Source organism: Netta rufina (assembly GCF_964035555.1).
Source record: "Netta rufina genome assembly, chromosome: 14".
In the NCBI taxonomy this organism is placed as follows: Eukaryota; Metazoa; Chordata; class Aves; order Anseriformes; family Anatidae; genus Netta; species Netta rufina.
In genome coordinates this window covers 7,594,581-7,619,315 of record NC_140137.1, presented here as the reverse complement: position 1 = coordinate 7,619,315, position 24,735 = coordinate 7,594,581, and the positions used below count along the sequence as shown (strand labels likewise).

Sequence of the window (24,735 nt, the reverse complement as noted above, 5' to 3'; positions counted from 1 at the left end):
TGGGAACGTCCCAGAGGTCCTGGGATTCTCTGAGGTTTCAGCTCAGCCCTGAATTACTGAAGCATCAGCTGCTGTTCTCGCTGGAAAGATGCCTCTCTGCGGGGCAGCTCGGAGGTGGGAACCTTCGTGAGTGTCGCTGTGCTCTGACAGCGTAGCACCTGGAGCTGGGCTCTTGTTGCTGTCCCAGGGAATCAGCTCACAGGCAGGATTGTTCATCACAACCAGGCGTTTTCACAAGTTTGACCCCATAATGAGAACCACGAGTGGAGGAATGTGGACAACACTGAGACAGCAGAAAGCCCTGGGCAGGCTGGGATCTAAACCAGATGCCAGAGGGGCCTTGCAGCGAGTCCCGTGCTTTCCCCTGGAGCCTTTCCTGTGTTCCACGCTCATCGAATTGAGGGAGGAGACCTCCATATTTGGCCAAATCCAACCAGCCTGCTCTGTTCTCCGGTTCTGGCCAGCTTACAAGGTGCTTAGGAGCAATCTGCAGCTCGGGAGCTATTAGCAGATTTTTTTTTTTCAGTGAATTTGGAACAAGGAATGAATTTGAGAAACTTCAGTGCTTCTTGGCTGATCCCAGGGAAGAAAAAAAGAAAAGAGAGCTCGGTGCCTGAGCTGTCTGTGATGGGTTAATTACAGCAGTGAAGGCTGATGGAAGGCAGGAACAGCAATCAGAATTTCTGCCTTATCCCACCTATGCAGTTTTCTCAGATCCACTCACAATTGATGTGGTTGCCAATATCAGACCCTTTCCAGTGCAGGGCGACTCCGAGCCTAAACATCTTCTAATTTACTGCTCCGTCCAGCAGTACTGTGGATTTTTTCGATCCGTGCAAGGTGTAATCAGGTGGGAAGTGAAGGACTTTTCTCATCCAAGGTCCTGTTTCTGCATTTGAGGTGACAGCCCTCTCTTGAGGACTCTAAACACTTCAAGATGGGACAGGGTTTTTGCTGTGTGAAACCAGCCCAGAAATAAAGATGTCATACAAAAGAAGAAACCAAAATCTAAACCCCAGGAGCTGGTGGCATAGAGCTGAGGCACAACGACCATGAGCTGAGAGCCTCGGTGATGTCTGGGGCTGGGGGACAGGAGCCCAGGAGGCGCATCTCTTGCCAGGTGTGAGTTTGCTGAACCAAACCTCCCCGCCATCCCTTCCTCAGCATTCATTTTCCACCCCGCTCAAAACTGCAGGTCCCAGAGGAAAGCCTCCTCCCTGAGGACTTCCCAATGCATCCTGCACGCCCCAGGGGGCTGCGCAGCACCCACCACGTGCAGCCTAGACCCCATCCAGAAGCTCATGGTATTCCCTCTGCAGCAGCCACAGTTCAAGCAGAGATGAAAACCCTGCTGGGATCAGCACACCTCTAATTAATGGCAATTCTGCAGAAAATCCTGTCCGTTCAAAATGACCCTGTGAAGAATGGAGGCACGCTCTCTGGCTCTGGTTTATTTTAATCACATGCACCGGGATTTATTGAGACATCCAGGCTGTGTTTTCTGAGCATTAGGAGCTCTTTCCATTACAAATCCATGGATTTTTATGCATCGGGTAATGGATTTTTGATGGAATTTTGAAACTGGAAAGAAGCCAGGGCCGGGGACTCCTCAGAACATCACAGCTGGCACCCAAAGAAGAAGAAGAGAAAAAAAATGGAGAGGGAAAAACTTAATGAAAATATATATTTGTATAAACAATCAATGAAGATCGCGTTCGCGTGTTAAACAACCACCTTGAAATTGGTCTGTCTCAAAGGACTGAGCAATTGCAGACTACCTTAGCATGAATGATTTATGACATTCATGAACTTGGCAACTGCATCAGTTTTCCTAAACCTGGCAGCAAACACCACCTGCATATTAAGTGAAGATTTATGATTTATAAAACTCACCTCATTATGCAGAGGAACATGAATTGTCTTATGTGTGCAGTCTATAACTCCCGGGACAGATGAAAAGGCAGCTATGACACACAATTTATGTGCTCTCGCTGCTGAAGTTTGTGGGGGGAAAGCAGGCGGAATAACTAGGTCTCTGAGTTGGGTGCCTTCAAAGCCACTCAGTGGTGCGGTGGCCAAAATCGCCTGCTTGCTCGGAGGAAAAAATAAAAGCTCTGGAAAGCTTAATGGTGGAGGCCATGTGAATAATCCCTGCGCTGAAGGGTGCCCTCCCTCCCGAAAGCACAGGGGTGGGGGGCAGCTGAGGTGGAAAGAAGGGGCTTGGTGTTGAGCTCAGTGCGTGAATTAATCCCTGCCCTTCCCGCTGTCCTTTTTTGATCTTCCTTGCTCTGGGATGAGGGTTCCCGGTTACAAGGAGCAACTCTGCCACGTCCCTTCGTGTGCCTGCTGTTTGGTGTGGGAGGCACGTGCCCGGGAGAGGACCGAAGCAGAAAATATGTGAGCCAAGCACTCTGGGGTGGGAAGTGTTGGGAAGACTTGGAAATGAGCAGGGCTGAGGGGCTGGAGAACAAGTCCTACGAGGAGCGGCCGAGGGAGCTGGGGGTGTTCAGCCTGGAGAAGAGGAGGCTCAGGGGAGACCTTATTGCTCTTTAGAAGTACATTAAAGTAGCGAGGTGGGGGTTGGTCTGTTCTCCCACATGCCTGGTGACAGGACGAGGGGGAATGGGCTAAAGTTGTGCCAGGGGAGGTTTGGGTTGGATGTTAGGAAGAACTTCTTTACCGAAAGGGTTGTGAGGCATTGGAATGGGCTGCCCAGGGGGGTGGTGGAGTCACCATCCCTGGAAGTCTTCAAAAGACGTTTAGATGTAGAGCTTAGGGATATGTTTTAGTGGAGGGCTGGTTGGCGTTAGGGCAGAGATTGGGCTGGGTGACCCTGAGGTCTCTTCCAGCCTGGAAACTCTGTGTTTCTGTGATCTCCTTTGAACGAGGGGCTGTGAGCTGAGGAAGGCCGGCCCCAGAGCCGTGCTGTGTGCTGCTTATTACACCTGGGGGATTCTGCCTTCTCTGGGAGGCAAAACACGCGTGAAGGCTGCAGGTTCCTGATTAGCGCCAGGCTCCTCAGAGCCGCCCCGATCCCCCCGGGCTCCTTCCCCGCCGCCTCCCCTCAGCCGCCTCAGCCCCGCCCGGCGCACACGGCGCATGCGCGCCCGCCCCCGGCGCAGCCCCTCCCGCCCGCGGCCCCGCCCCGCCGGCTGCCGGCGCTGTGCGCATGCGCCCCCGCCCTGACGCAAGGCGGCTGCAATCGCCCCGCGCTTTCTCCTGCCCGACCTTGAGTGCGCGGCCGCCCGCAGGACCCCGGCTGCCCGCCGCTGTGCCGGCACCGGCAGCGCGCCCCCGAGGGCCCGCGCTTCAGCTCGGTGCCCGCCGAACGAACCGCCGCTTCTCCGCAAACCTCTCGGTGCCGGCGCGCAGCCGCCGGGAGAGCGCGAGAACCGGAGCTCTTTCTACAATCTAACGGGAGGAGCAGGCGATCTGCGGGACAGCCCGCAGCGGGGGGTCCTTGCGGCGCGAAGCCCCCCCCCGCGCGGCCCACGTGTGTGGAGGCTTCCAGAAGAGCCCGGCCCGGCCCCGCCGCCCCCCGCCCCCCGCCGCCGCCATGCTCAGCGCCCGCCGCGCCGCCGCCCGCCTGGCCCTGCCCCTGCTGCTGCCCCGCGGCGGGGCCAACGCTGCGCCCCCGGGGCTCGCGCAGGTGCCGGGGGGGGGCCTGAGGGGGGCTCGGGGGGGCTGAGAGGGGTTTGGGGGGGGCGGAGGGGCCTAAAGGGGGCTGGGGGGGGCCTGAGGGGGTGAAGGGGCCTGGGGGGGGTGAAGGGGCCTGGGGAGTGTGTGGGGGGCCTGGGGGGGCTGAAGGGGGTTGGGGGCGTGAGGAGAGCTCGAGGAGGAGCCAAAAGGGTGGGTGGAGGGGGCTGGGGGGGAATGGGAGGGTTGGGGGGGGGGCTGAGAGGAGCTGAGGGGGCTGAAGGGGCCTAAATGGGGCTGTGGAGGGGATGGGGGGGGGCTGGGGCCGCAGGGGGGCTGGGGTAGGCCGAAGGGGGCTGCAGGGGGCTGGTGGTGCTGTGCGGGTGCTGGTCCCGATGGGTTCAGGCCCAGGCGGTGTGGGGGCGGCAGCTGGAGGTTGCAAGAAGTGCCCTGTTAGCACCGAGCGCTGCCCTGGCGCTGGTGCGGTTTGTAGGGAAGCGCAGGGCAGGGGTTGCTCAATTTCTTGCTGTCCCCGGACAAAATGGACCCGGAGGTCAGGCTGGTAGAGGCAGGGGATGGAAATGAGTTTAGGAGAACGTGAGTTTAGGGGATGGGGCCTCCTGGGCCGGCAGCTCTTGGTGCTGGGCGTGCTCGTCACTGGGTCCTGTGCGGAGCCCAGCACGGGTTGGCCTGCCTGAGCCAGGCTGTCACACCCTGCCCTGCTGCTGGCGTGGGGCAAGGCCACGAGTCCCAAAGGATCCCCAAAACACTCGTGTGTTGGGGTGCTGTTGTTTGTAATGGGATGTTTGGCTAAAAGCACCAGGCAGAGGAAAGCACGGCACTGTCAGAGCTCTCTGAGACACCGATGCGTGCCTGCAGAGACACAGCTTGTGCAAAAACCACGTACAAGTTGTCACAAAACCGTGAGGGCGGATTCCTCAAGCAGAACAGCGGTAGCTGGCCATGTGCAAGGCTTCAGGAACTGGGTTAATGTTTGGCTGCTGCTCCTCGTCGTGGGCTGAAGGGTCAGAGTTAAATCAGCGAGCTAATTTTTGTCTGCTTAACTGGTAGTGTGCGTGTAGACTGCTTCCAGTGAAATTGCTCAGTTCCAGTAATAAATATTGGTGTTATAAGGGTAGTAATTGTTTTTTTGTTTCTTTTTTTATGGCAAACAGAAACTTCCTTAAATTCTTGCTTAGTTTACCCTTAAGATTTAAAAAGAAAAAAAAAATACAGGTTTGTAGTAGGGCTGTGCTACTTCAGAAATTGCCTTCCGCAGAAAGTCTTGGGCTGAACATCTCCTCCTGTTCAAACCAGACCTTTGTGAGAACCTCTTTATTTTACAGACGTTCTGGAATGGCCTCAGTCAGAATGTTCTCAGAGCGGCATCCAGCAGAAGATATGCGTGAGTATTGCCTTGCTTTTCCACGTCTGGATGGTTGATGTTTGTTTCGACCCTTTTGACTCCAGAGCTCATTGTGGGAGTGGGAGATGGTGACAAAGAGCAAAACCAGAACCTATGCCTGTTATTTTCCTGAGGCTGTGTCTTTATCCCTGTACTGTTTTTTTATTTCAGGGAACTTTTAGGGTTGCTCTTCCCCCCCCAACTCTCTACCATGAGCAGCATCCACAAAATTCTTGAGATTTGTTTGATTGGAGAGGGAAAGGATGGAAAACTTGTTTTACACTGGTGTGAAACCAGGGTGACAAGCGGCTCTGTTTCAGTGCAGATAAAGCTTATTTCAAAGAGCTCGTGCATTTCAGTCCCTTGTTTTTCATGTTACAGGATGATGAGGAAGGGGCAGTGGTTGTATAACTTAGTCAGATGTTCTGTGGGCAGCAGGGATTGGTGACATGGGGCAGGAAATCTGCTTGTGTTAGGGAAACGGCCCAGCTCTGCTCAGTGCACAGAGATGCAGCGGTTGCTTGTTTTGAGAGCACTGCCTGGGGCTGTGTGAACAGGAGTTAGAGCGGCCCAGCACCCCGGGGAGTGAGGCGGTGATATCCTGGTCCCTGGTAACATAAAAGGGCCCTGCTCTGGCTTCAGGGTGCTCCTCTATTCCAGAAGATGGCTTGTCTATAAAGCAGAACTACAGTTTGGGAGTTCTCACCAACCTTGGAAGAGGTAACATGCTTCCTAGAAAGCAGGAAGAGGTTTAAGTTTCCCCCATGTAAGAACCACTCCCGTTGTTCAGAATGAACTTACCACGCTTCAGGAGCAAACAGATGGTTCTTCCACGCTGCCTCAGAGGACCCTGCGTGGGCTTAGCTAGTTCTGTTGTCTCTGTGCACTGTTCACTTCATGCTAAGCAGTGGTAAACGAACTGATCCAATTTATTACTAGCATCTTGCCCACAGGAGGATGTCATCAGGCAAGCTGGAGTGCAGAAACCGAAAGGAAACCAAAACAAGTCCAGGAAACTTCATGTCAGGAGGGCAGGGATTACTTGCAGTGCAATCTGTATCTAGATCTTACTGGATGTTGAGAAGATGCAGTTGAGATATTTCTGATGAAGAGTGATGTTGAGTTTAAACAAATCTGTGGGGATTTAGCTGTAGGTGATCTGATGGAGTCGAGAGCCAGGAGGTTAAATTCCAGTGCAAGAGTCAGAGAGCACCTTTGGGCCCAGAACAGCATGAGGGTTTGCTTCAGTGTCTAGTGAAACATGGCTTTGTCTTCCTTCAAACCAAAAGACTGCTGTATCTAGGTAGTATCTGCCTTTAGCAGTAATCTGATTTTCCTGTAATGCTCCTTACAGCTCAGAAGCAATTAAGGGTGCCGTTATTGGAATTGACCTGGGTACCACAAATTCCTGCGTGGCAGTTATGGAAGGGAAACAAGCCAAAGTAAGTCAAAACTCAACTGCAGCCTGCGGTCCCAGTTGATGTTCTCAGAGGTGGTGATTTTTGATGGTGTCCTGGCGTGGCTTTCTCCTAGGTGCTGGAGAACTCGGAAGGTGCCAGGACGACGCCGTCGGTGGTCGCCTTCACAGCAGACGGCGAGCGCTTGGTGGGGATGCCGGCGAAGCGGCAGGCGGTCACTAACCCACACAACACCTTCTACGCTACCAAGCGCCTCATCGGGCGGCGCTTCGACGACTCTGAGGTGAAGAAGGACATGTAAGTGGGGGTGGGCAGGGCGATGCCACCTGTGGCAGGAAGAGCACAAAACCCAGTGCTGCGTAACCTGAATGGTTGTGATTCAAAATGCAGCCCTTGCTTGGGTGCTGAGGGGTCAAGCAGTTAGACCCTCGTGTTTCAAAGTTTTACCACTTACGCTCTGAGGACCGCGCTGTATTTTTATTTGAAGGTTTTCAGAGAAGTCATCAAACAGTGCACCAATTTGTATTTCTCCTGAGTTTGTATTTCTCCTGAGAGCCTTGCTAGTACTGTGCAGAATGCTCAGCATCCACCAAACAAGTTGCTTTTTACTCTTGAGAGCTGTAGCTAAATGAGGACAGAAGTGTGTTGGTACTTCTGGGACTCCCTGGACCTGAGGCCATTTGAAATTTCAGTATTCTCTGTTTAAAGCCTGCATTTAGTGTTGTGATGATGCTAATTGTAGGGGATCCACGCTGTATGTTGATACAGAAACTCCAAATGGAGCTGTTACAGGGTTTTTTGTCTCTTTCTTCCAGTAAGAACGTCCCATTTAAAATTGTCCGCGCCTCCAATGGTGATGCCTGGGTGGAGGCCCACGGGAAGCTGTATTCTCCAAGCCAGATTGGTGCCTTTGTGCTAATGAAGATGAAGGAAACTGCAGGTTGGTGGAGTTTGGCCTTTGCCATGCACAAATACGAGCATGACCCTGGTACTGGGCAGCTGTAACTGGCTGTGCTGCCATGAGGCAGGGACTTCTGTGCTGTGGGAATTCTTGCATGGCAGGCCGGGCTGTGGGAGGGTGATGGGCTGTTAGGAAACCTCAAGGAGGATCAGTGCCTGCCTTAACGTGGGATCTCTGGCAAAATATTAGTGCTTTACTTAAAACACACTCAAATTGAAAGCGAAGTGAGCCGATTTTCAACTGACTTGAATGCACCCTTATTTCAGAAGGGGGAGCTCCTTTTCCTTGAAAACTGCAGTGCAGGTGCCTTCCTAGGCTGCAGCTGAGCACGGGCTTTGGTGGCAGGGTTTTGAGGTTGCTTGGTTCTTACCAGTGATCAGAAGCGTAGTCAGAGAGGGAATTCTTGAGGGACCTGATTTGTCAGGTGCAGGGAAAAGCTGCTTAGCCTGTGGTGACTTTGAATCTTTACTAGGAAGAAATATCCATTGTCCTGGAGATTTTTTTTCCTTTTTAATTCCTAATATAGCTTCTGGAATAATTATAACAAATCAGTGTAATAGTAAATCAAATAGCTGTCTTCTGCAGCCTGGGTTGGGAAGTATTATGCAATCGCTGTGAAGTGTTTCAAGGGCAGGACTGAAGCTTGTGACTGAAGCTTCATGTGAACATTTTTTTTTCCAGTGTAAGTTCATGGACACTTGCTGAAGTTGCCAAGAGTAAAATAGGAATACTGTTGCAAATGCCTGTAAACACATAGTGTGTATATGTTATTATGTTAGATATCTTACCTATAAACGTTACCTACAACACATTGTATGGTAAGGACAAAAATGATTAAGTAGTAAGTACCTTACATGCTGAACGCTCCAAAGAAACAGCAAACAACCTCAGACTTGCACGCTGAGAAGGGTAGTTAAGCTCAGGAATTCTCCCTCGCTAATGGCATCCAGTTAGTGATTGAAGTGCAGAGGTGTTCTGCCAGAAATCCACAAACTGTTCCATGGAAGGACTTGGTTTCTGCACAGTTCCCTCTGCATCTTCCCAGAAAACAAGTTCTTGAGCAGGAAGTCATTCTCCTGCTAGTTCAGGAAAATTATTTCAAATCAAGTGGTAATAAAGTCGGTGGTTTTCTTTTTAGTGTAAAAATAACTTCTTGTCTCTTTTTTTTTTTGCTCCAGAAAATTACCTGGGACATTCAGCAAAGAACGCTGTGATCACAGTTCCTGCTTATTTCAATGATTCTCAGAGACAGGTATTCACCAAGCTCAAAGGTTTTCAGGCTTATAGGCTGCATTCAGTTTCTCTCACTTATCAGTGCTCTTTTTTTCCCCCATTTAGGCTACAAAAGATGCTGGGCAGATCTCTGGCTTAAATGTTTTGAGGGTGATTAATGAACCAACAGCAGCTGCACTTGCATATGGTCTGGACAAGTCTGAAGACAAAATGTAAGCTCATGTTCATAACATCAACCCCCTTAAATAAGCGTGCTGTAATTTGCTTTGTAAATGCATCTTCTGGGCTGTTTTTTTCCTGAATCACTGGTTGGAATCCCGCCAAAGTAAACTCTGAGAAGTCAATCAATGCTGTGTCATGCCACCTGTACTCCGTGTCAAGTATACTTGTTAAAGAAACTTCATAACTTGCAGCTACAGCTGAAATTGGCACTGAGTGTTGATAGTGATATTGCCTGCTGGTAGCAGTGACAGGTGTGGCTCCAGCCAGCTGGGTGAGAGGTGGTCACCAGTGGTGCTAAGGGCTGTCGTAAGAGGGAGGTCGAGGTTTGGTGCCTGGCAATCCCCAGTTTGTATCTTTTCCTGGCTGCATTCAACCTTCTGCTGCTCTCAAGGGTGGTCATAAAAATTCAGGGGGGGTTGTTACTGACTTTGTATTTGAGACTGGGATTGCAGTGCTGTGGAAGGCCTCCATCTTGTAGGACATGTTTCACGATGGTTCTAGTGTCCTTGCCATCAGATGTCTTTCCTCAAAGGAGAGGAAAGAACTGCACTCAGAGGGCTTCCACCTGGACTCAGTGCGCTCAAGGAATGTGCACAATGATCTGTGTATTGTTGTTTTTAAAGAACTTTTATGGATGTCACCATGAGTTCTGCACACGTGCCTCTTGAGAAGAATGATGAGCCACGCATCTTTGCCTAGAAAGTAATGTTTTTCTGTCTCTGTTCATGTAGCATTGCAGTCTATGACTTGGGTGGAGGCACTTTTGATATCTCCATTTTGGAAATCCAGAAGGGAGTCTTTGAGGTGAAGTCAACCAACGGCGACACGTTCTTAGGTGGAGAAGATTTTGACCAGGCTTTGCTGCAGTATATAGTTAAAGAGTTCAAGAGAGAGGTGAGGTACCTCATCAGAATTCAACCTCGTGTTACATTGTCTTTTAACCCTGCTTAACCTCTGTGGAAGGATAAGAATTTTCTTAAATTATTAGGACTTCTTTTGAGATCTATGGCACAATTGAGATTTAAAAGTATTGAAGATAGCCTGACTTCCAGATCTTAGATCTATTTTCTCAAGGCAGAATGTTCCTCTCCTGGAAGACAGAATAAATAGCAGGGCTTCTGCTTTTTTTTCTTCCAGCGTAGCAGGACTACCTATTTGTAGTCTGCTTACTCTAACGAAAATCTGTGGGCCGACTGAATGTGTCAGCACAGACGTACGTGGTGCAGTGTTGGCCGTGGGAAATTGCAATATAATTCCAGCTCTGTTCCTTGCCTTAATATTCTGTGATGCAGCAGCTTTTCCCAGCTTTCATCAGTAACTTACTGAATAATCACTTCTAGAGCAGAGAGGGCTAACAGATGGTTTTGAAATGCTAAAGATGTTTGCCAGAAGTTAGAGAGATCAACAGCTAGAGAGAAGTTTAACAGGCTCTATTCCAACAAACATCTTTGCAGTCAAGAGTGATTAAAAAGGTGAACTGCAGTGATGAAAAGCTCTCCATGGCTAGCTAACAGTCTGCTAACATCTTTTTTTGTTGCTTAGACGGGCGTTGACCTGACTAAAGACAACATGGCCCTCCAAAGGGTGAGAGAAGCATCAGAGAAAGCAAAGTGTGAGCTTTCTTCATCTGTGCAGGTAGGTGGCTGGGCTCAAAGCAGAGTATCAAAATGTTATATTGAGCTGTTTTGGTTATTTTTGTTTCTAAAACTCTGAAGTAGCTGCTTTTCTCCTGTGCTGGCAGCTCAAGCTTCTGTTTAATCAAACAGCATTGGTTTAACTGCAAGTTCTCTTTCTCAGGACAGTCTCTCAGTGTCTGCTGAGGAGCAAAACCAGTTGTCAGAAGTGAAGAATGATAATGGATGCTGCCTTTTGCTTGTGTTCTGACACCACGTTTGCTCATTGTGCAGAGAATGTGACCTTGTTCCCAACTCCCATGTTACAGAAGTATGATGGGCAGTAGGGAATTGAGCTGCAGTTAGTACTTCTGTGTGATGGGAGGTACTTAGGGCTCTGTGCAAGCAGCTCCAAAACCTTGTGGTGCTGCTCGCACCACTGAAACAGCTAATTTGTCTAATAGCAAGGAATAATTTCTATAAAGAATCTTATTTTCCACCAGAAGGGTTGCTTAAACAATGAGCAGCATATACACCCTTTCCTTTTCACATGTTTGTATCTTAATGTATTCAAGTTTGTCCTTTATTCACTAGTGAATAAGGAGCTGGAGAAGCAGCAAGCTGGGGGTGTAATCGTGCTGAAGTGAAATTAAGGTCAATTATATAGTAATTGAAATGGGGGCTCTGCCAATTTCTAGGTTCTGAATAAACATTATTTTTTTGTTGGCCAGTGGGGAGCTCATAGCAAGGAGTTTAGGCCAGTCACAATGGGCGCATAGTTCTGCCAGAGACATAGCAGGCTCTGTTTGAACTGGCTTGAGAGCTGGCAAATGCAGGGAAAATGCTGGCAAATACCGGGAAAACTGAATTCCCCAACTCCTTGGTGGTAAAGGGAAAACAGCTCACTGCTGGCCCTGTCCTCCCTGGTATTTCTGAGCATGCCATTTACAAAGTGAATGTGCGCCTCTAGCCTGTGGCATGGGTGTAGTTCTTGTTCTGGGAAGTTAAATCTCTAGAGCTTAAACAGTTTTTGTAGTCCTGATGATGTCACCATGATTCAGCACTTGAAGATGATTTCAGTGTAAGACTTGATTTTAAAATCCAGGGTGTGAATTTCTAAGATTGTGCACAAATAACAATGAGAAACAGGGAGGGTGGCCCATGGCACTGAACATTTGGGTTAAATAGCAGCTAACTAGTTGTCAGACAAGCTGCTTGCCTTTAAACAACGGTCACCAGTTGGTTCCTTTGGGCAGCTTACCTTGTATGAAGTGTTAGGTAGCTGGTAGCAAAGTCTGGCTGAAAATGAACTTCTGTGTTGTGCTGGAGGGAGGGAATTAAGGTTGTAACTTGACAGGTTTCAGCTCTTACTTCCTACCTATGATAGAAATGAAATACTGCTGCTTACAACCACTAGTGAAAATGATGGTTTAATCATTACTCCCTTTATAACACTGACAAATTGTGTGCATAAACCACAATCACACGAGCTGTGAAGAGCAAGAGAACGCTTTTTCCGTGACCATGAAGGACCTCAGAGTAACACAGAGTATTAAAATTGGTACTTAACAGTTGTAACCGTGAGATGTGTAACAAAATCTTTCTTACCTCTTGTCTGAAATGTAAAATACAAACATACCTGCTGCCAGGTAGGGACTGGGCTTTGAGTGCACAGGCACGTCGATGTTTTAGAGCGGGCAGAACAGAACCTGTAGCTTGGTCTGAAACCTGTGTGGGGCTGCCTCGCTTTCTGTTTGTGGTTTTCACGCTGTCTGTTTTGGTGCTGCAGACTGATATCAACTTGCCATACCTTACTATGGATGCCTCTGGACCAAAGCACCTGAACATGAAGCTGAGCCGCTCGCAGTTTGAGGGCATCGTGGCTGATCTGATCAGGAGGACGGTAGCGCCGTGCCAGAAGGCCATGCAGGATGCCGAAGTCAGCAAGAGTGACATTGGTGAAGTCATCCTCGTCGGTGGCATGACCAGGATGCCGAAGGTATGAGATATGTCCCCGTTACGGGCCCGGCTGGCACAGCTACCAGTGCTGCTGCTGGGGGTGATCTATTACGGAAAAGTTCAGGGTCTGGGCACTTCAAGGCTCCGGCCACTGAAGGCCCCCAGGAGCAGGACAGACGTGCTTGGTAGTCCTATGAAAGCAGTGCCAAGGGACTCCTCTTCCTGCAGCTCAGCTGGGGGTCGTAGCTGAGTCGCAGTTTACAAAGGCAAGTGGGAGGTATCAGGATTTGAAAACTCAACCTGGTTTCCTGCTTTTTGTGGACCGAACACCAGCAGTATTGAGATGTGCAGTGTGTTTTTCCTGTAGAATTCAGCATGTGATAAAGGTCCACTTCAATGACAATAACCTCTCGGTAATCTCTGGCACCCACGAGCTTTCCTTGCCTGTGCAGGGCACTTGCAGCTAGCTCTGAAGAAACCTCAGAAGCACAACTATCCAGTTACCTGCTGCTTGGGTGTGTTTGTCTTTTCTCGAGGAGGTGCTGGCTGTTGTCAGGCACGCTTAATCGGCTCTCCTCAGTGCTCATTACCTAACACCTGGACCTGGTGTTCTGGTGATAAGCACCACATAACTTAAAAGCTTGCTCTGCTGACGTGTACAGGCTTGCAGATAAGGTGCTCTCTTCTGGTAATTTGCCGTTTTTATTCATAGCAATGCAGACTGTTAGCTCCCCTGCAGTCAGTGCTGAACATGTATGTGCGCTGCTGCCTTCAAGGGTACGGCTTATCCTTTTCTGCAGAGATCAGCAAAATTTCATTCCACAGGATCTGTCAGGCTCAGACAGCTTGTTTTGCTGTTACTGCTTGTGACTGACAGGTCCTTGCTAGGATAATACATTGTGCATGGTCCCGCCTGGGGTTTTTAGTTCCTTTTTTTTTTTTTTTTCTTTTTCCCTCTCTGTCCCCTTTCTGATGTGTTACATGAGCCTTGGGGGCTGCAGGTGATGTTAGTGTCTGCAGAAGGTCACCCGGGCAGTGGAACCAAAGGGATGAGATAAGGAAAAGGTGCTGCTCTGGCCAAAACTCAAATGGAATAAGTGTGCTAAACCTTCCCAAAGGCCCTATCAGTCCAGTAGGACAGAAGAAAAATGGTGAACTGTCTGTGAAGTGAGGAATAAAGTGAGGAAAATACTTTTGGAAGTGGGGAAGCCCTTCCTGAAACCTTAAGTATCCTTTAAGGGTGGGAGACAGCACATAAATACTCCCCTCACCTTGTTTATGTCCTGTGCTCATGGCTCTGAGGTTATGTAAGGCTTTCCTGCGTGCCCATAGCCAGGGTGAGAGCTCTGGTTCCAAGATCAGTGCCCGTATGTTGTGCATAGCACAGAGTGTTCCCTCCCGTGTTGTTGTTTGCTAGGAGAGAGCTCGCCTTCTTTGGAGCTCACGTGGCCAGTGCTGCAGGAAACATAAAGTGGGTGGTTAGAAGTAATGGCTCTTTTGTGCTGTAAAATATGCCTCCGGAGGGAAAGACTTGCACTTAATTATATGTTCATGCACAAAGTGTCTTCCTCTGCAGGGAACGCTGCCTGCAAATGTCTCTTGGCTCACACGCGGAGTCGGACGCTTGCTTACAGCGCGGTTTGCCAGGCGCACGGTGCTCACCTGTGCAGATGTTTGCCTGCTGAGCGCGCTCAGAGAGGCGGGATGCTGTGAACAGGAACCAGGCTTCACACCCTTCTCAGCAGGGGAGAGAAACGGGCTACTGAGCTGCGGCTCTCACTGCATTCCCTTCTGGGTACTTCAGCAGTAAATCTGTTGCAATCATGAGCACATCATTCCAAAGGGGCAGAGCAGTGAAAAGCTAATAACACAGCTCAAACTGTCTGCTGACATAGCAATCTACCTCTCTGGTGAAACAGCCCATTAAATAAAGAGTTTGAAAATGCTGCCCTTCATACACTTTAATTTTTTTCTTTATTACATGCAAACAAGATGAACTGTCCTTCTGCTCTGGAGACAGAGCACAGGGAAGGTCAGAAACCCAGAGTTGTGCTGTCCTTGGCAGCTGTGTTCTGCCCGGTGCTGGCTTGTACAAGTTCCAGGGGAGCAATCCTTGGCTCCTGCGTTGTAAACATGGGGTGATCCCTCCTGAATAAGGCTGGGCTATGTGAAAGGACCAATGCAGGTGGGGTGCACAGGTTGATGGGCAGCTGGGGAGCTTGACTGCAAGAAAATCTCCAGAGAAAAGGTTTTCTAGACTACAGTAAGTGCATGTAACAGGGAACATGGAATGGTGGATTAGGGGGCAACCACGAGCCTGAGGTTTAGTATTTTTCTCATGCCACCAGGTAAGATGGCAGCAGGACCATAAAGACAAAACCTTTGGCCAGGGCTGGGGTGTTCTTGTGGCTGCAGCAGCATGCAGCGATGGCTCGCTCCCCATCTGAGCTGTGCTCTTTCCCCATTCAGGTGCAGCAGACTGTGCAGGAATTGTTTGGCCGCGCTCCCAGCAAAGCAGTCAATCCCGACGAAGCCGTGGCGATCGGCGCGGCTATCCAGGGTGGCGTGTTAGCTGGTGACGTTACCGACGTGCTGCTGCTGGATGTGACTCCCCTCTCCTTGGGCATCGAGACCCTGGGAGGAGTCTTCACCAAGCTCATCAACAGGAATACCACCATACCAACCAAGAAGAGCCAGGTACGAATGGGCTGCGTCCAGCGGAGGTCTGAGCACCGAGCAGGGCTGCCCAAAGCATCCCAGTAGATGGTCTTCTCTCCTCAGCTGGCACAAAGAAGCAGCTTAGGAGTCAAGGTTTAGTGTCTGCCCATGAGTATCTCTGCTAATTGTTAGCGTGCCCAAAGGAGGAGGATAAAACCGAGTCCCGGGGTGTCTGCAGCCTGCTCAGGATTGCAGCGTGCGTGTGCCATGATGTAACTGTCAACACATCATCCTGAAGGATCGTGTGGAGACCTTCTGTAACTGAGCACCGTGCCCATCTGAGACCTCCTTTCTTCATCTGTGTGCCTTGGAAACTTTTTTTTTCAGATGTTTTCTTGTAGTGTGGGCCACTAGCAGACTTGGGTGTGATCCTTTCTCTCACTTTGCCTTGGCTGGCTCTCCTGGTGTGTGCTCCTACTGATAACACTTGTTCTCTGTGGTGTGGGGCAGGGACAGGAGTCTTGTTGCTTCAGGAGGAAGCGTTCTGGTAACGTGGCTGCCTGCCAGTGACCAGAGCCTGCTGCTGGCATGGCCTCACCAGCTTTTGTGTGTTCAAATGCGTATAAGAAGAGATGCCAGTGAACTTGGCTGTGGCTACTCTTGGTGCTTTGTTGTTTAGTCAGAGCTTTTTAAAGGAGCAGGAACGCATGAGCAGGAATCAGTTCATGTGGTGCAATTTGCTAGCAGTCCACTAACTCTGTGTTTGTTTTCCACAGGTGTTTTCTACAGCTGCAGATGGGCAGACTCAAGTGGAGATCAAAGTATGCCAGGGGGAGAGGGAGATGGCGAGTGACAACAAACTTCTTGGCCAGTTCACGCTGGTAGGTTGGCTACTTGGTATTCCTGACCTTAATCTTGACCTTCTTTGAGAAGGTCAAAGTCTTCTGCATGTCAGGCGAACCCTGAAGGCAGCGTTAGGGGTGAGTTGTCTTACAGAAGATATTTCACCCTATTTGTAACTTAAAGAAAAAAGCAGTCCCTGAAGTTAAAGCCTGATGCTGGGACAGCTTTTCAGTGGCAGGGGACCAGCTAGTGTTTAAATTGAGCTCAGAGTGTCCCAGCAGTGCTAGGGGATGCTCATGATGTAGCTTTAGGGCTAGGTGCAGTCACCTAGCAGAGCCTTCTCCACTTCTGGGCACAAAGAGCTGAAGGAGCTCTGTAGTACCAGACGTGCTCCGCAGATAATCTGAATGCTGGCCTTTCCTCCCCTGTTACAAAGACAAGGCTTAGAGCAGGCTCCAGGCTCGGTGCAGTCCCTATAGAGCAGTCACTTTCCAGCCTGGCACCACTCTTCTGCAAACACGCGTGGATCTGCCCAGCTTATCGGAGGACAGTTCGGCACTTGGTGTGCACAGCACGTGGCTGACTGTGGCTCCGTGCACAGAATTGGTTTGTTCAGGTGTCAGACAGCAAACTTTGACAGAGCCATTGGATCTTGCTGTTGCTAAGAAGTAGTTCCTAAGGTAGGAGTCTGTGTGCTGTTAAATCTGTTCAGATGCTGTTAATTCTCCACGTGGTGCCAACGGGCATTTTGAGGGCTCAGCTCTGAGGCTTAGTTACTGGTCGATTTACCTGGCAGATCACCGAGATGAGGTGCCCAGCGTTGGAGCCTTGCACCCTGAGCTAATGGCTGAGCTCTTCTCCTCCTCAGGTTGGGATTCCTCCGGCGCCACGCGGGGTGCCCCAGATCGAGGTCACTTTTGACATTGATGCCAACGGAATCGTTCATGTGTCAGCCAAGGACAAAGGCACCGGGCGTGAACAGCAAAGTAAGTGCTCCGGGGTGCTGTGTGGGGTGGGAAGGACAGGTGTGGAGCAGGGGGCTGTGCCCTGGAGGGACAGAAATCAGGGACTGGGAATCCTGCACCTTGTCCCTGTGCTGTGCTCCTGGGCACGCTGCTCCTCGGGGAGTGCTCTCTGCCACCACACAGAAGCAGCTGAGGCTGCTTGCATGGAGATGCCAGCTTTTAAGGGAGAAATCAAACTGGGGAGACCCCTGTAAAATCCGAGGCTGAGTACACCGGCCTTGTGCTGCCACCCTGTTTTGGTTCTGAGGCAAAGATATTGAAATTCAGGCATATTGAAGCCGCAGGTATTTTGTGAAACCACTTGATTTGCTTTCCTTCGTTTAGGCTGCAAACATCTCTAAATGGCAGGGGGCTCGGGGACTTCAAGCTGCCAGCACGTTGTGCTCTGTGTGCAATGAAATGTTAGGCCCAGTGTTCTGGGGTAATTAACAGCGTGGTTGACTCTTTCTAAAGCCCTGTTGTGGGCTTCGAAAATTAATTTGAAGCATTTGTAGATTCCCCTGGTACAAATAGATCTCTTTTGTGCCTGTGACTGGGAAGGCTCTATACTGCCCTTCAGTCATTTCTTGGAGGGAATGACTAGAGCAATCGGATGCATGCTCCAGTTAAGAAAAATACTGTTAACTCTACTGGCAACTCGAAGGTATGTGGTGTTCTTAATCACGCTGCTTGGCTTTTGGCATAAACGATTCCAAAAGCACGCTGCATGTTACTTTGATTTCTCTGTAGATTTTTTCCTGTGACAGCCTTCTAGCTCTGAATAAATAGGCAACTAGAATTTCAGTTGCCTGTCTGTATGCAAATATGGTCCTAAGCAGAAAGCTGAACTCCTCATCCCACAGCTGCATCCAAAGGACGTGTGTGTGCCTTTGTTTAGGGTTTCATACCACTGGCAAATACTGTATAAAACTTTGGGGCCTGCTATACCTGTTGTTTTGACTTTGCAATATCCAGGATGTCAGTCTACCCAACCAACTCATGCTTCTCTGCAGAACTTGGTTTATGTCTGGACTATGTGTTTGGGCTTTTTGACACAAATGGGGAAAAATGGGACCTTCAGCAGCCCACCTACAGAGTCATGCTGTGCTTGCTTATCAAGGGCAGCATGATAAGGTGGGTAGGGAATAGTGTTACTGTGCTACCAGCCTGAACGTCTGTCCAGTAGTGAAAGGAATCTGTGTCCTGATAAAAAGGGTTCAGTGGTGGTAGGGTTTTTGTGTTGTTTTTCTGGGACTTCATTTTTTTTTAATCTCCCCCCTTTTGGTTTGGGGGCTTTTTGTGCGTGTTTGCTTTCCCGAAGGAGTAACTGAAGAACAAGGTGATTCCAAAGAAATAGGCAGGAAGTGTCTGGCAGAGCTGGGGAGGAGGGAAGGAGGGATCTAAGATGTCAGGCTTTTATCTTCCCAACTGCATCGCAGCCCCTTCAAAGGCTGGTTCTCTTTGTACTGCCCACGGGGTCTGCACAGGTGCAGAGTCCCTGAGCAAGGCTGCGGCTGTGGAGAGGGCTTGGGAAATGAGTCTCCTTTCCTCAAAGAGAGGGCACGTCCTTTATTAATGTTAATTCTCCAATGCAGTTGTTATCCAGTCTTCTGGTGGCCTTAGCAAAGACGAAATTGAGAACATGGTGAAGAACGCAGAGAAATACGCGGAGGAGGACAGGCGAAGAAAGGTAAGGTGACTGCTGCGGCACCTCACAGCTTGCAGCCTGCCTGCTGGGTGCTGCTGTCGTGTACCACTGACCGTGCTGACCTTGAAGGAGCTGCAGGTTCTTATCCGCACCGCCCTGAGCCGTGGGCCCATGTGGTTACCTGGGTATCTGCTTGCTTCCCCGTATCCAGTTCAGACCGTGCAGTTGCAAGGAGGGTTGGGCTGGGTAAGCGGCCCTGTGTGATCAGGAATCTAATTCCTCCCTGAAGAGTTACTGGGGCTTGGAGGCAGCAGTAAGCAAACTCACCTGCCTGCTGCTCACGACTGACAGTTTTGCAACTATAGCTGATGCTTTCTGTCAGCAGTACTCGTTGCTGTTCAGCTGCCCGTTATCCTGGCTGGTTGTCTGAAGCTAGCTTGCTGCAGCCAGGTTCTCACAGTGGTGGCCTTCCATTTAATTGCAGGCAGTACAGGGAAGATGCAGACTACTTAGGAGTTTATTTTAAAGCCAAATGTATAGAGCCTGCTAAGCAAAGCTGTGAAGCATCCTCATCCTTCCTAAGTGGGAAGTTGCTTTCTGTAGTCCTTAAACATCTCACTGCCTGGCACCTTGAATGCTCAGTACTTGCCCTCAGCGCAGGTGAAGCCGTCAGGAGGTGTTTGAAAGCCTCGCTGACTTTGTCAGGAAGGTCTGATGCTGGCCATGGCTGAGCAGCTGAACCTGTGATACTCGCAGGGTTAATGGTTGGAACTAATTGGCTTAATGAGGGTAGACCTAATTAATGACACTACTAAATATGGAGCATTGATTTTTAAAGCAGACACGAGGAAGGCTCAGGGATATGACACCAGCGTATGTTCAGTGCTGGCTGAAGCCGCACGCTGCATTTATCTGCTTTGTGTGCCCCTAGGCTGTGTAAAGCTGCCTCAGGTACTCACGGTAGTGAAGGGATCAGAAGAGGACTAAAGGAGAAAAAGCATGGAATAAATTCATGTGAAGCAGCCCCTCTATGCTGTAAGAGCTCTAGATCCACAAGAGATTGGCTTAACCTGCAGGTTAGGTGCAGAACACTTGGAGACTTTGGTCTGGGAGCCCCACTGTTCAAATATCTGCATCATTGCCGGGGAGTGTAAGAGGTGGCACAGCACTTGAAGAGTTTGTGCTGAAATTTCCTGTTGCCACGCTTTGACTTTGTACCTTAAATCATGGAGGGAGTGAGTTCTGCCCTGTTAACAGTCCAAGTGGGATTAATCTCTGCCCAGTTACCGCATGGAGGCTGTTTTCTTAGCTGGCATTTCTGTCTCTTTATAAGATTTGCATAATTTGATTGTCAAAGCTCCCCGTTACACCTTTCTGATCGTGGTTTTACCACCATGGAAGTAACCATAAGTGCACAGACAGGTAGCACTCTGCTGGACTTAACATCCTGCTGTCAACTCTGGCATCCCACACAAAGCACAGACACAGCATAGGCGCTAAATAATTGATCACCTGCTTTCCTCCTGAGTCTCCTGAGCGTATTATCACACCCTTGCTCAGGTAGACTCGTCTTTGAGATGGGGAGGGCTGGGTGTCCCAGAGGCTGTTGCTGATGAAATAGTTCACGCTGACAGTGGGACTAAATTATGTCTAAGAACTACCACGCCTCTGTCCTGAGAGCCTACTCAGTCACCTGTTGGTCATCCTCGCAGCACTAATTAATAGTTCCTACCCAGCACAGTGGTTATTTCCATCGTTGAGTTGTTACACATACTGCTAATAAGGAAACACCAGTAAAACAACCCCACATTTGAGATGTCTCTAGTGCCCTCGTTGCTGAAGAAGCCTGAGAGTATTCTTGAAAAGCTCTGTGGCTTCCTCAAGGAGCAGAACGTAGAGCTGAGCAGTCTCTGCGCTGGCTCGCTTTTTCAGCCTCCCAGTAGTAGTATTTTGTTGGTTGCTTCTGCTTCGGTGGGTGTCAGAGGAAGGGCTGTCTCAGATAGACCCCTGTTTGGGCTTCAGTGCCAGAATACCCCTGGAAGTGGTTGGCTTCCATTTCCTTTTTCCACCTTGCCATTAAGAAGGACCCTGGCTGGGAGCTGGAATGGAGTTTGGGGAAAGAAATGTTAGCATGTCAGGCAGCTCGTGCTGCCAGCTGTGCGCAGGAGGCCCTGATGAGCTCTCTTCCCCAGGAACGCGTGGAAGCCGTCAACATGGCCGAGGGCATCATCCACGACACGGAGTCGAAGATGGAGGAGTTCAAGGATCAGCTGCCAGCAGATGAGGTGGGTGACACCCCCCGATCCGTGCGGTTCTTTGCTGTGTCTGCTCAAACTCCTGCTGGGCTCCTAGCTGGCTCTGCGGGCTGGCACCAGCTCCGTGTTGGCGTCCTGTGTAAGGGTGGCACAGTCATCGACTCGTCTGGGTTCTGCACTTAGGTATGGGAGGATGTAAGAGCATACTTATGATGAGATGGTTGGAGTAATAGCACATTCTGAAGTGCAAGTTGGGTGTCAGTGAAGACTTAAGAGCCTGGGAAGCTGCTAACGAGTTGTGTCCTTGGGCTGGCCTTGCAGGGATTTGATAAGAACTGGCCTGCATGAGAGGAGAATTTTGCTCAGAAGCTAGAGATTCCAAGCAGCGCCTGCCCGGTGTTAGCAGCTTTCTCTTGTCTCTCTGTTGTGCAGCCCTGGCGGTCTCGGTGGTGTGAGCACAGCATCCGAGAACTGGGAGGCAATGAAAATGATGGGATCCACTTAGCTCCAATTTTCCTTCTATCTTTGGAGCGAAGTGGATAGTTAGCGTCAAAGGAGTGCTTTCCGTGCCTTTCAAAGTGACGGTTTAATTTCAACATTATGAATTTCAAAAGCCAAGTTTAAAACAGATTGCACAATCTTCAACTTAACAACTCTTGGGAATGGGATAGAAGGGGCTCTGTGAGGCATTTGAGGGAACAAGATGTTGGTTTGTTGGTGAGGAGCCTCTGATTGCTTTAAACTCTGTCTTTCAGCTCAGGTCCTCTGTGCTTGGGACTATGATTGCTGGAGTTTTCTCCCACAGGAGCAGAGCCTCCATCTCTGTTCTCTGCGAGGACTGTTCCCTGTGATGCTTTCTGGGGGAATACCGAGGGAAAGAGGGGTAGCAGTGCCTGGAGGAAGCCCCGTGTGCTCTGGGTGGAGCTGGGAGCCTGGCACAGGCAGCCTCGGTTGCCTTCCCCATCCCACAGGTCTAAATGAGGAGCGCTCTGCCCACGTTTTCCCTGCGAACGCTGCTGAGCAAGCGCTGGCGGCACAGCTGTCCCCCAGTCACCTCCCTTCTCCAGGCCTGCCTTGCCAGCAGCCTGCCAGAGAAATGCCAGACTGTGTGGAGGGTTTGACAGATGGCTACAGGGGCTGGGATGAGACCGTACTGCTTTTGTTTGCCTCCCTGCTCCTCCCACGTGCAACAAAGGGATTAAACAGGGTTGTGAGCAGCCTTACTCGCTGGCTTCCTGACAGTGCCTTAAATATAGATGAGAACCAGCTTGCTTTTCCCTTTACCCTGGCTGCCGGGGTGGCTGGCTGGCTGGCGAGGTGTGCCAGGGAGAGCAGCTCTGCTCCTTGGCGGGCTGCTCGGTCTCTGCAGTGCTTTCTGTCCTTGGCGCCTCTGCCGAGACTGCAAACGAGGGGACCGCTTAATGCCGACTGCGGTGCGTTTAGCGAGGTGGACACGTGCCCACTGGGAGCCGAGCGCAGTCCCAGTCCCTGCAGGCCATATGGCTCCATTTGAGACTCTAACTTCCCAGCTTCTGGCAAAAACCTGGAGTTTTGCTGTGGCCACTAGGTGGGTGAAATGGCAGGAATGAGATTTTTTTGGTGAACGCGTGCAGCTGCATCAGGTTTGTCCGTGTGTTCTTCGCAGTGCAACAAATTGAAGGAAGAAATTGCTAAAATGAGGGAACTTCTGGCTCGTAAAGACAGCGAAACGGGAGAAAACATCAGGCAGGCAGCAACCAGCCTGCAGCAGGCTTCCCTGAAACTCTTTGAAATGGCATACAAGAAGGTAGGTTCATGGTCACTTACATTTTATAGCACTTGGATGGGGAGGGGGGAGTTGGGCCACCAAATATTTAGGCATGGTGCTGACTCTTGGCACAGCTCCCTTTGGCTGGGGCTTTCCCCTGTGTCTGCAGGTTATCTGAAGTAATGTCTGGAGTGCCCTGAAGGTGATTCTGTAACAGGCTTCCTGTTCAGCCTGCCTAAAATCACGGTAGTCAGGCCAGGAGGATTTTTTTTCCCAGTCTCCCAGTGAGAGGCCCTCCTGTCTGAGCCCATTTTGGCAGACGGGTGCTGACCCTGTCCAGGGGACGTGTGCCGGGATGGAAATGGCACACACGGCCCAGGTGACCTTGGTGGTACTAAGCTGGGGAAAGCTGCTTTGATGTCAAACTGACAACGTTCAGTGCTGCAACGTAAGCTTGTTATGTCCACTGGGAACGAGTAAATAATGGGAGGATAATTTCCTTCCTCTTAGTAGCAGTCATGTGGAGACCAGGATTGCTTCCATTCTCCAGTGGACAATCACCCTTTTTCTTTGGAGAAGGGTTTCTTCAGTCTAGAATTAACCTAAACAGCTAGGTAGGGGGAAAAAACAACACGTCTGGGGAGAAACATGTTGTTGTTGCTGCCACTAAGAAGCTCTCTCTTTCACAGATGGCCTCGGAACGAGAGGGTTCTGGAAGTCCAGGAGATCAGAAGGAAGAGAAGCAATAAGAAGTCTCGGCCTTGCCTTGACTAGAGCACAAAGAGGCGGTGGATGTTCTCGATGCTTGGGAGAGAAGGCACCTTCCTGAGCAGAAACGGGCAGAATTCAGACTTACTGTGTTTTTGCAGTATTCTATATATAAAAATTCTTTAATGTATAAACTTAGTGATGTGTCTGCTAGGTAAATTGTCACATGATGAAAGTTAATTCATGCAAGACAAAGTTCGAAGTGTTTGGCCCTGCGGTATTCAACTGAGGCACTTGAGGACTTGCTGATCATTTGTTTCTGATACTTGACACAATGGTGTACTAAATCTGGTACCGGAGCTTGGAAACCATGTTAGTGAATCGAGAGGTGGAGAGGGAGGTTCTGGTGGAAGCAGGCAGGGAGTAACACCTGTTTGGATCCTCCTCGTGGATCTGAGCACTTGTGAACAGGTCCCGAGGCCTGTGAACAGCAAGGGCGAGGCTGGTTACGTTGCTGGAGAACATCCAGATCTGCAGCTAGTGCCCTTGTTCTGGAGGAGGGGGGGTCTCCAAATTTAGCTGTAACATTTCTTACAAAAGAGGCTACACAGAAGCTGCGTACTTTTACTTGTCTGAGCCTTCTGCTCCATCCTGTGTCTGTTCTCTGCTTATGGCAAAACAATTTCCTGGATAATAAAACTGTTATTGGATCCATTCTGGATTTTTTTAAATAAAAGCAGAAAAGTGTCCAGCCTGGCGTTCTTGGTATTGTGGCCTTTGTTGGAGAAGGGGAGGCTGCCTGGGACAGCTCGTGCAAAGGAGCAGCCCGCTGTGGCAGCACTGGGGTCTGGAATTTGTGCTGGACTCAAGTGCAGACAGAATGCAGCTGCTGCCTGCCCTGGCACACCGTCACCTCTCGGAGCTGTTGCTCCTTCTCTGCTCGTGCTGTGGGCGCAATCTTCTGCAAGGAGAGCAAATCCTACAGCTGCCTTCATCTGACAGCTGGGATACATAGTGGAGAGGAAGGGGGTTATTTTTCCTAGCGCTAGGCACTTTCCCTTTTGGGATGGCTCTGAGGCCCGAAGCCACAGCCCTTCCTTGTCCTTGTACTCCTGAGCTGGTGGGGGGCTGAGAGCGGCTGCTTCAGCCACCGAGACCTCCTCAGCCAGAAAACCCAGGGGCAGCTTCCACTTGAACATGAACGGAGGAGAACTGACTCAGGCTGTTAGAACTGGCCTGGGCTGTTGAAGCTTTTTCCTGTTGCCACATTAAAGAGCTGTGAGCAACCTCTGCGTGAAGCAAAAGGGAACCTGGAGCGTTTCTGCCCAGACAGAAGGTGTTGAAGAAGAGGCTGGGCGCAGCCATGGGGAGAGATGGGAGGCAAAACGCTGCTGGGGTGAGGAGGGCAGGCTGAGGAGGTGTTCG

At 50.2% G+C, this 24,735-nt stretch overlaps 1 protein-coding gene across 1 annotated transcript; it reads left to right on the top strand.

Annotated features, from left to right (window-relative positions):
- Positions 1-3,485: 3,485 nt before the first annotated feature.
- On the top strand, positions 3,486-24,067 carry HSPA9 (heat shock protein family A (Hsp70) member 9). The gene is made up of 17 exons (XM_084295304.1): positions 3,486-3,649; positions 4,983-5,041; positions 6,396-6,483; positions 6,575-6,756; positions 7,275-7,399; positions 8,599-8,672; positions 8,759-8,865; positions 9,607-9,769; positions 10,418-10,510; positions 12,278-12,487; positions 14,917-15,144; positions 15,882-15,986; positions 16,817-16,934; positions 18,548-18,642; positions 20,793-20,885; positions 22,501-22,641; positions 23,292-24,067. Exons 1-17 carry the CDS (start codon positions 3,557-3,559, stop codon positions 23,349-23,351), a joined length of 2,034 nt encoding a protein of 677 aa, XP_084151430.1. The 5' UTR covers positions 3,486-3,556; the 3' UTR covers positions 23,352-24,067.
- The last annotated feature ends 668 nt before the right edge of the window (positions 24,068-24,735 follow it).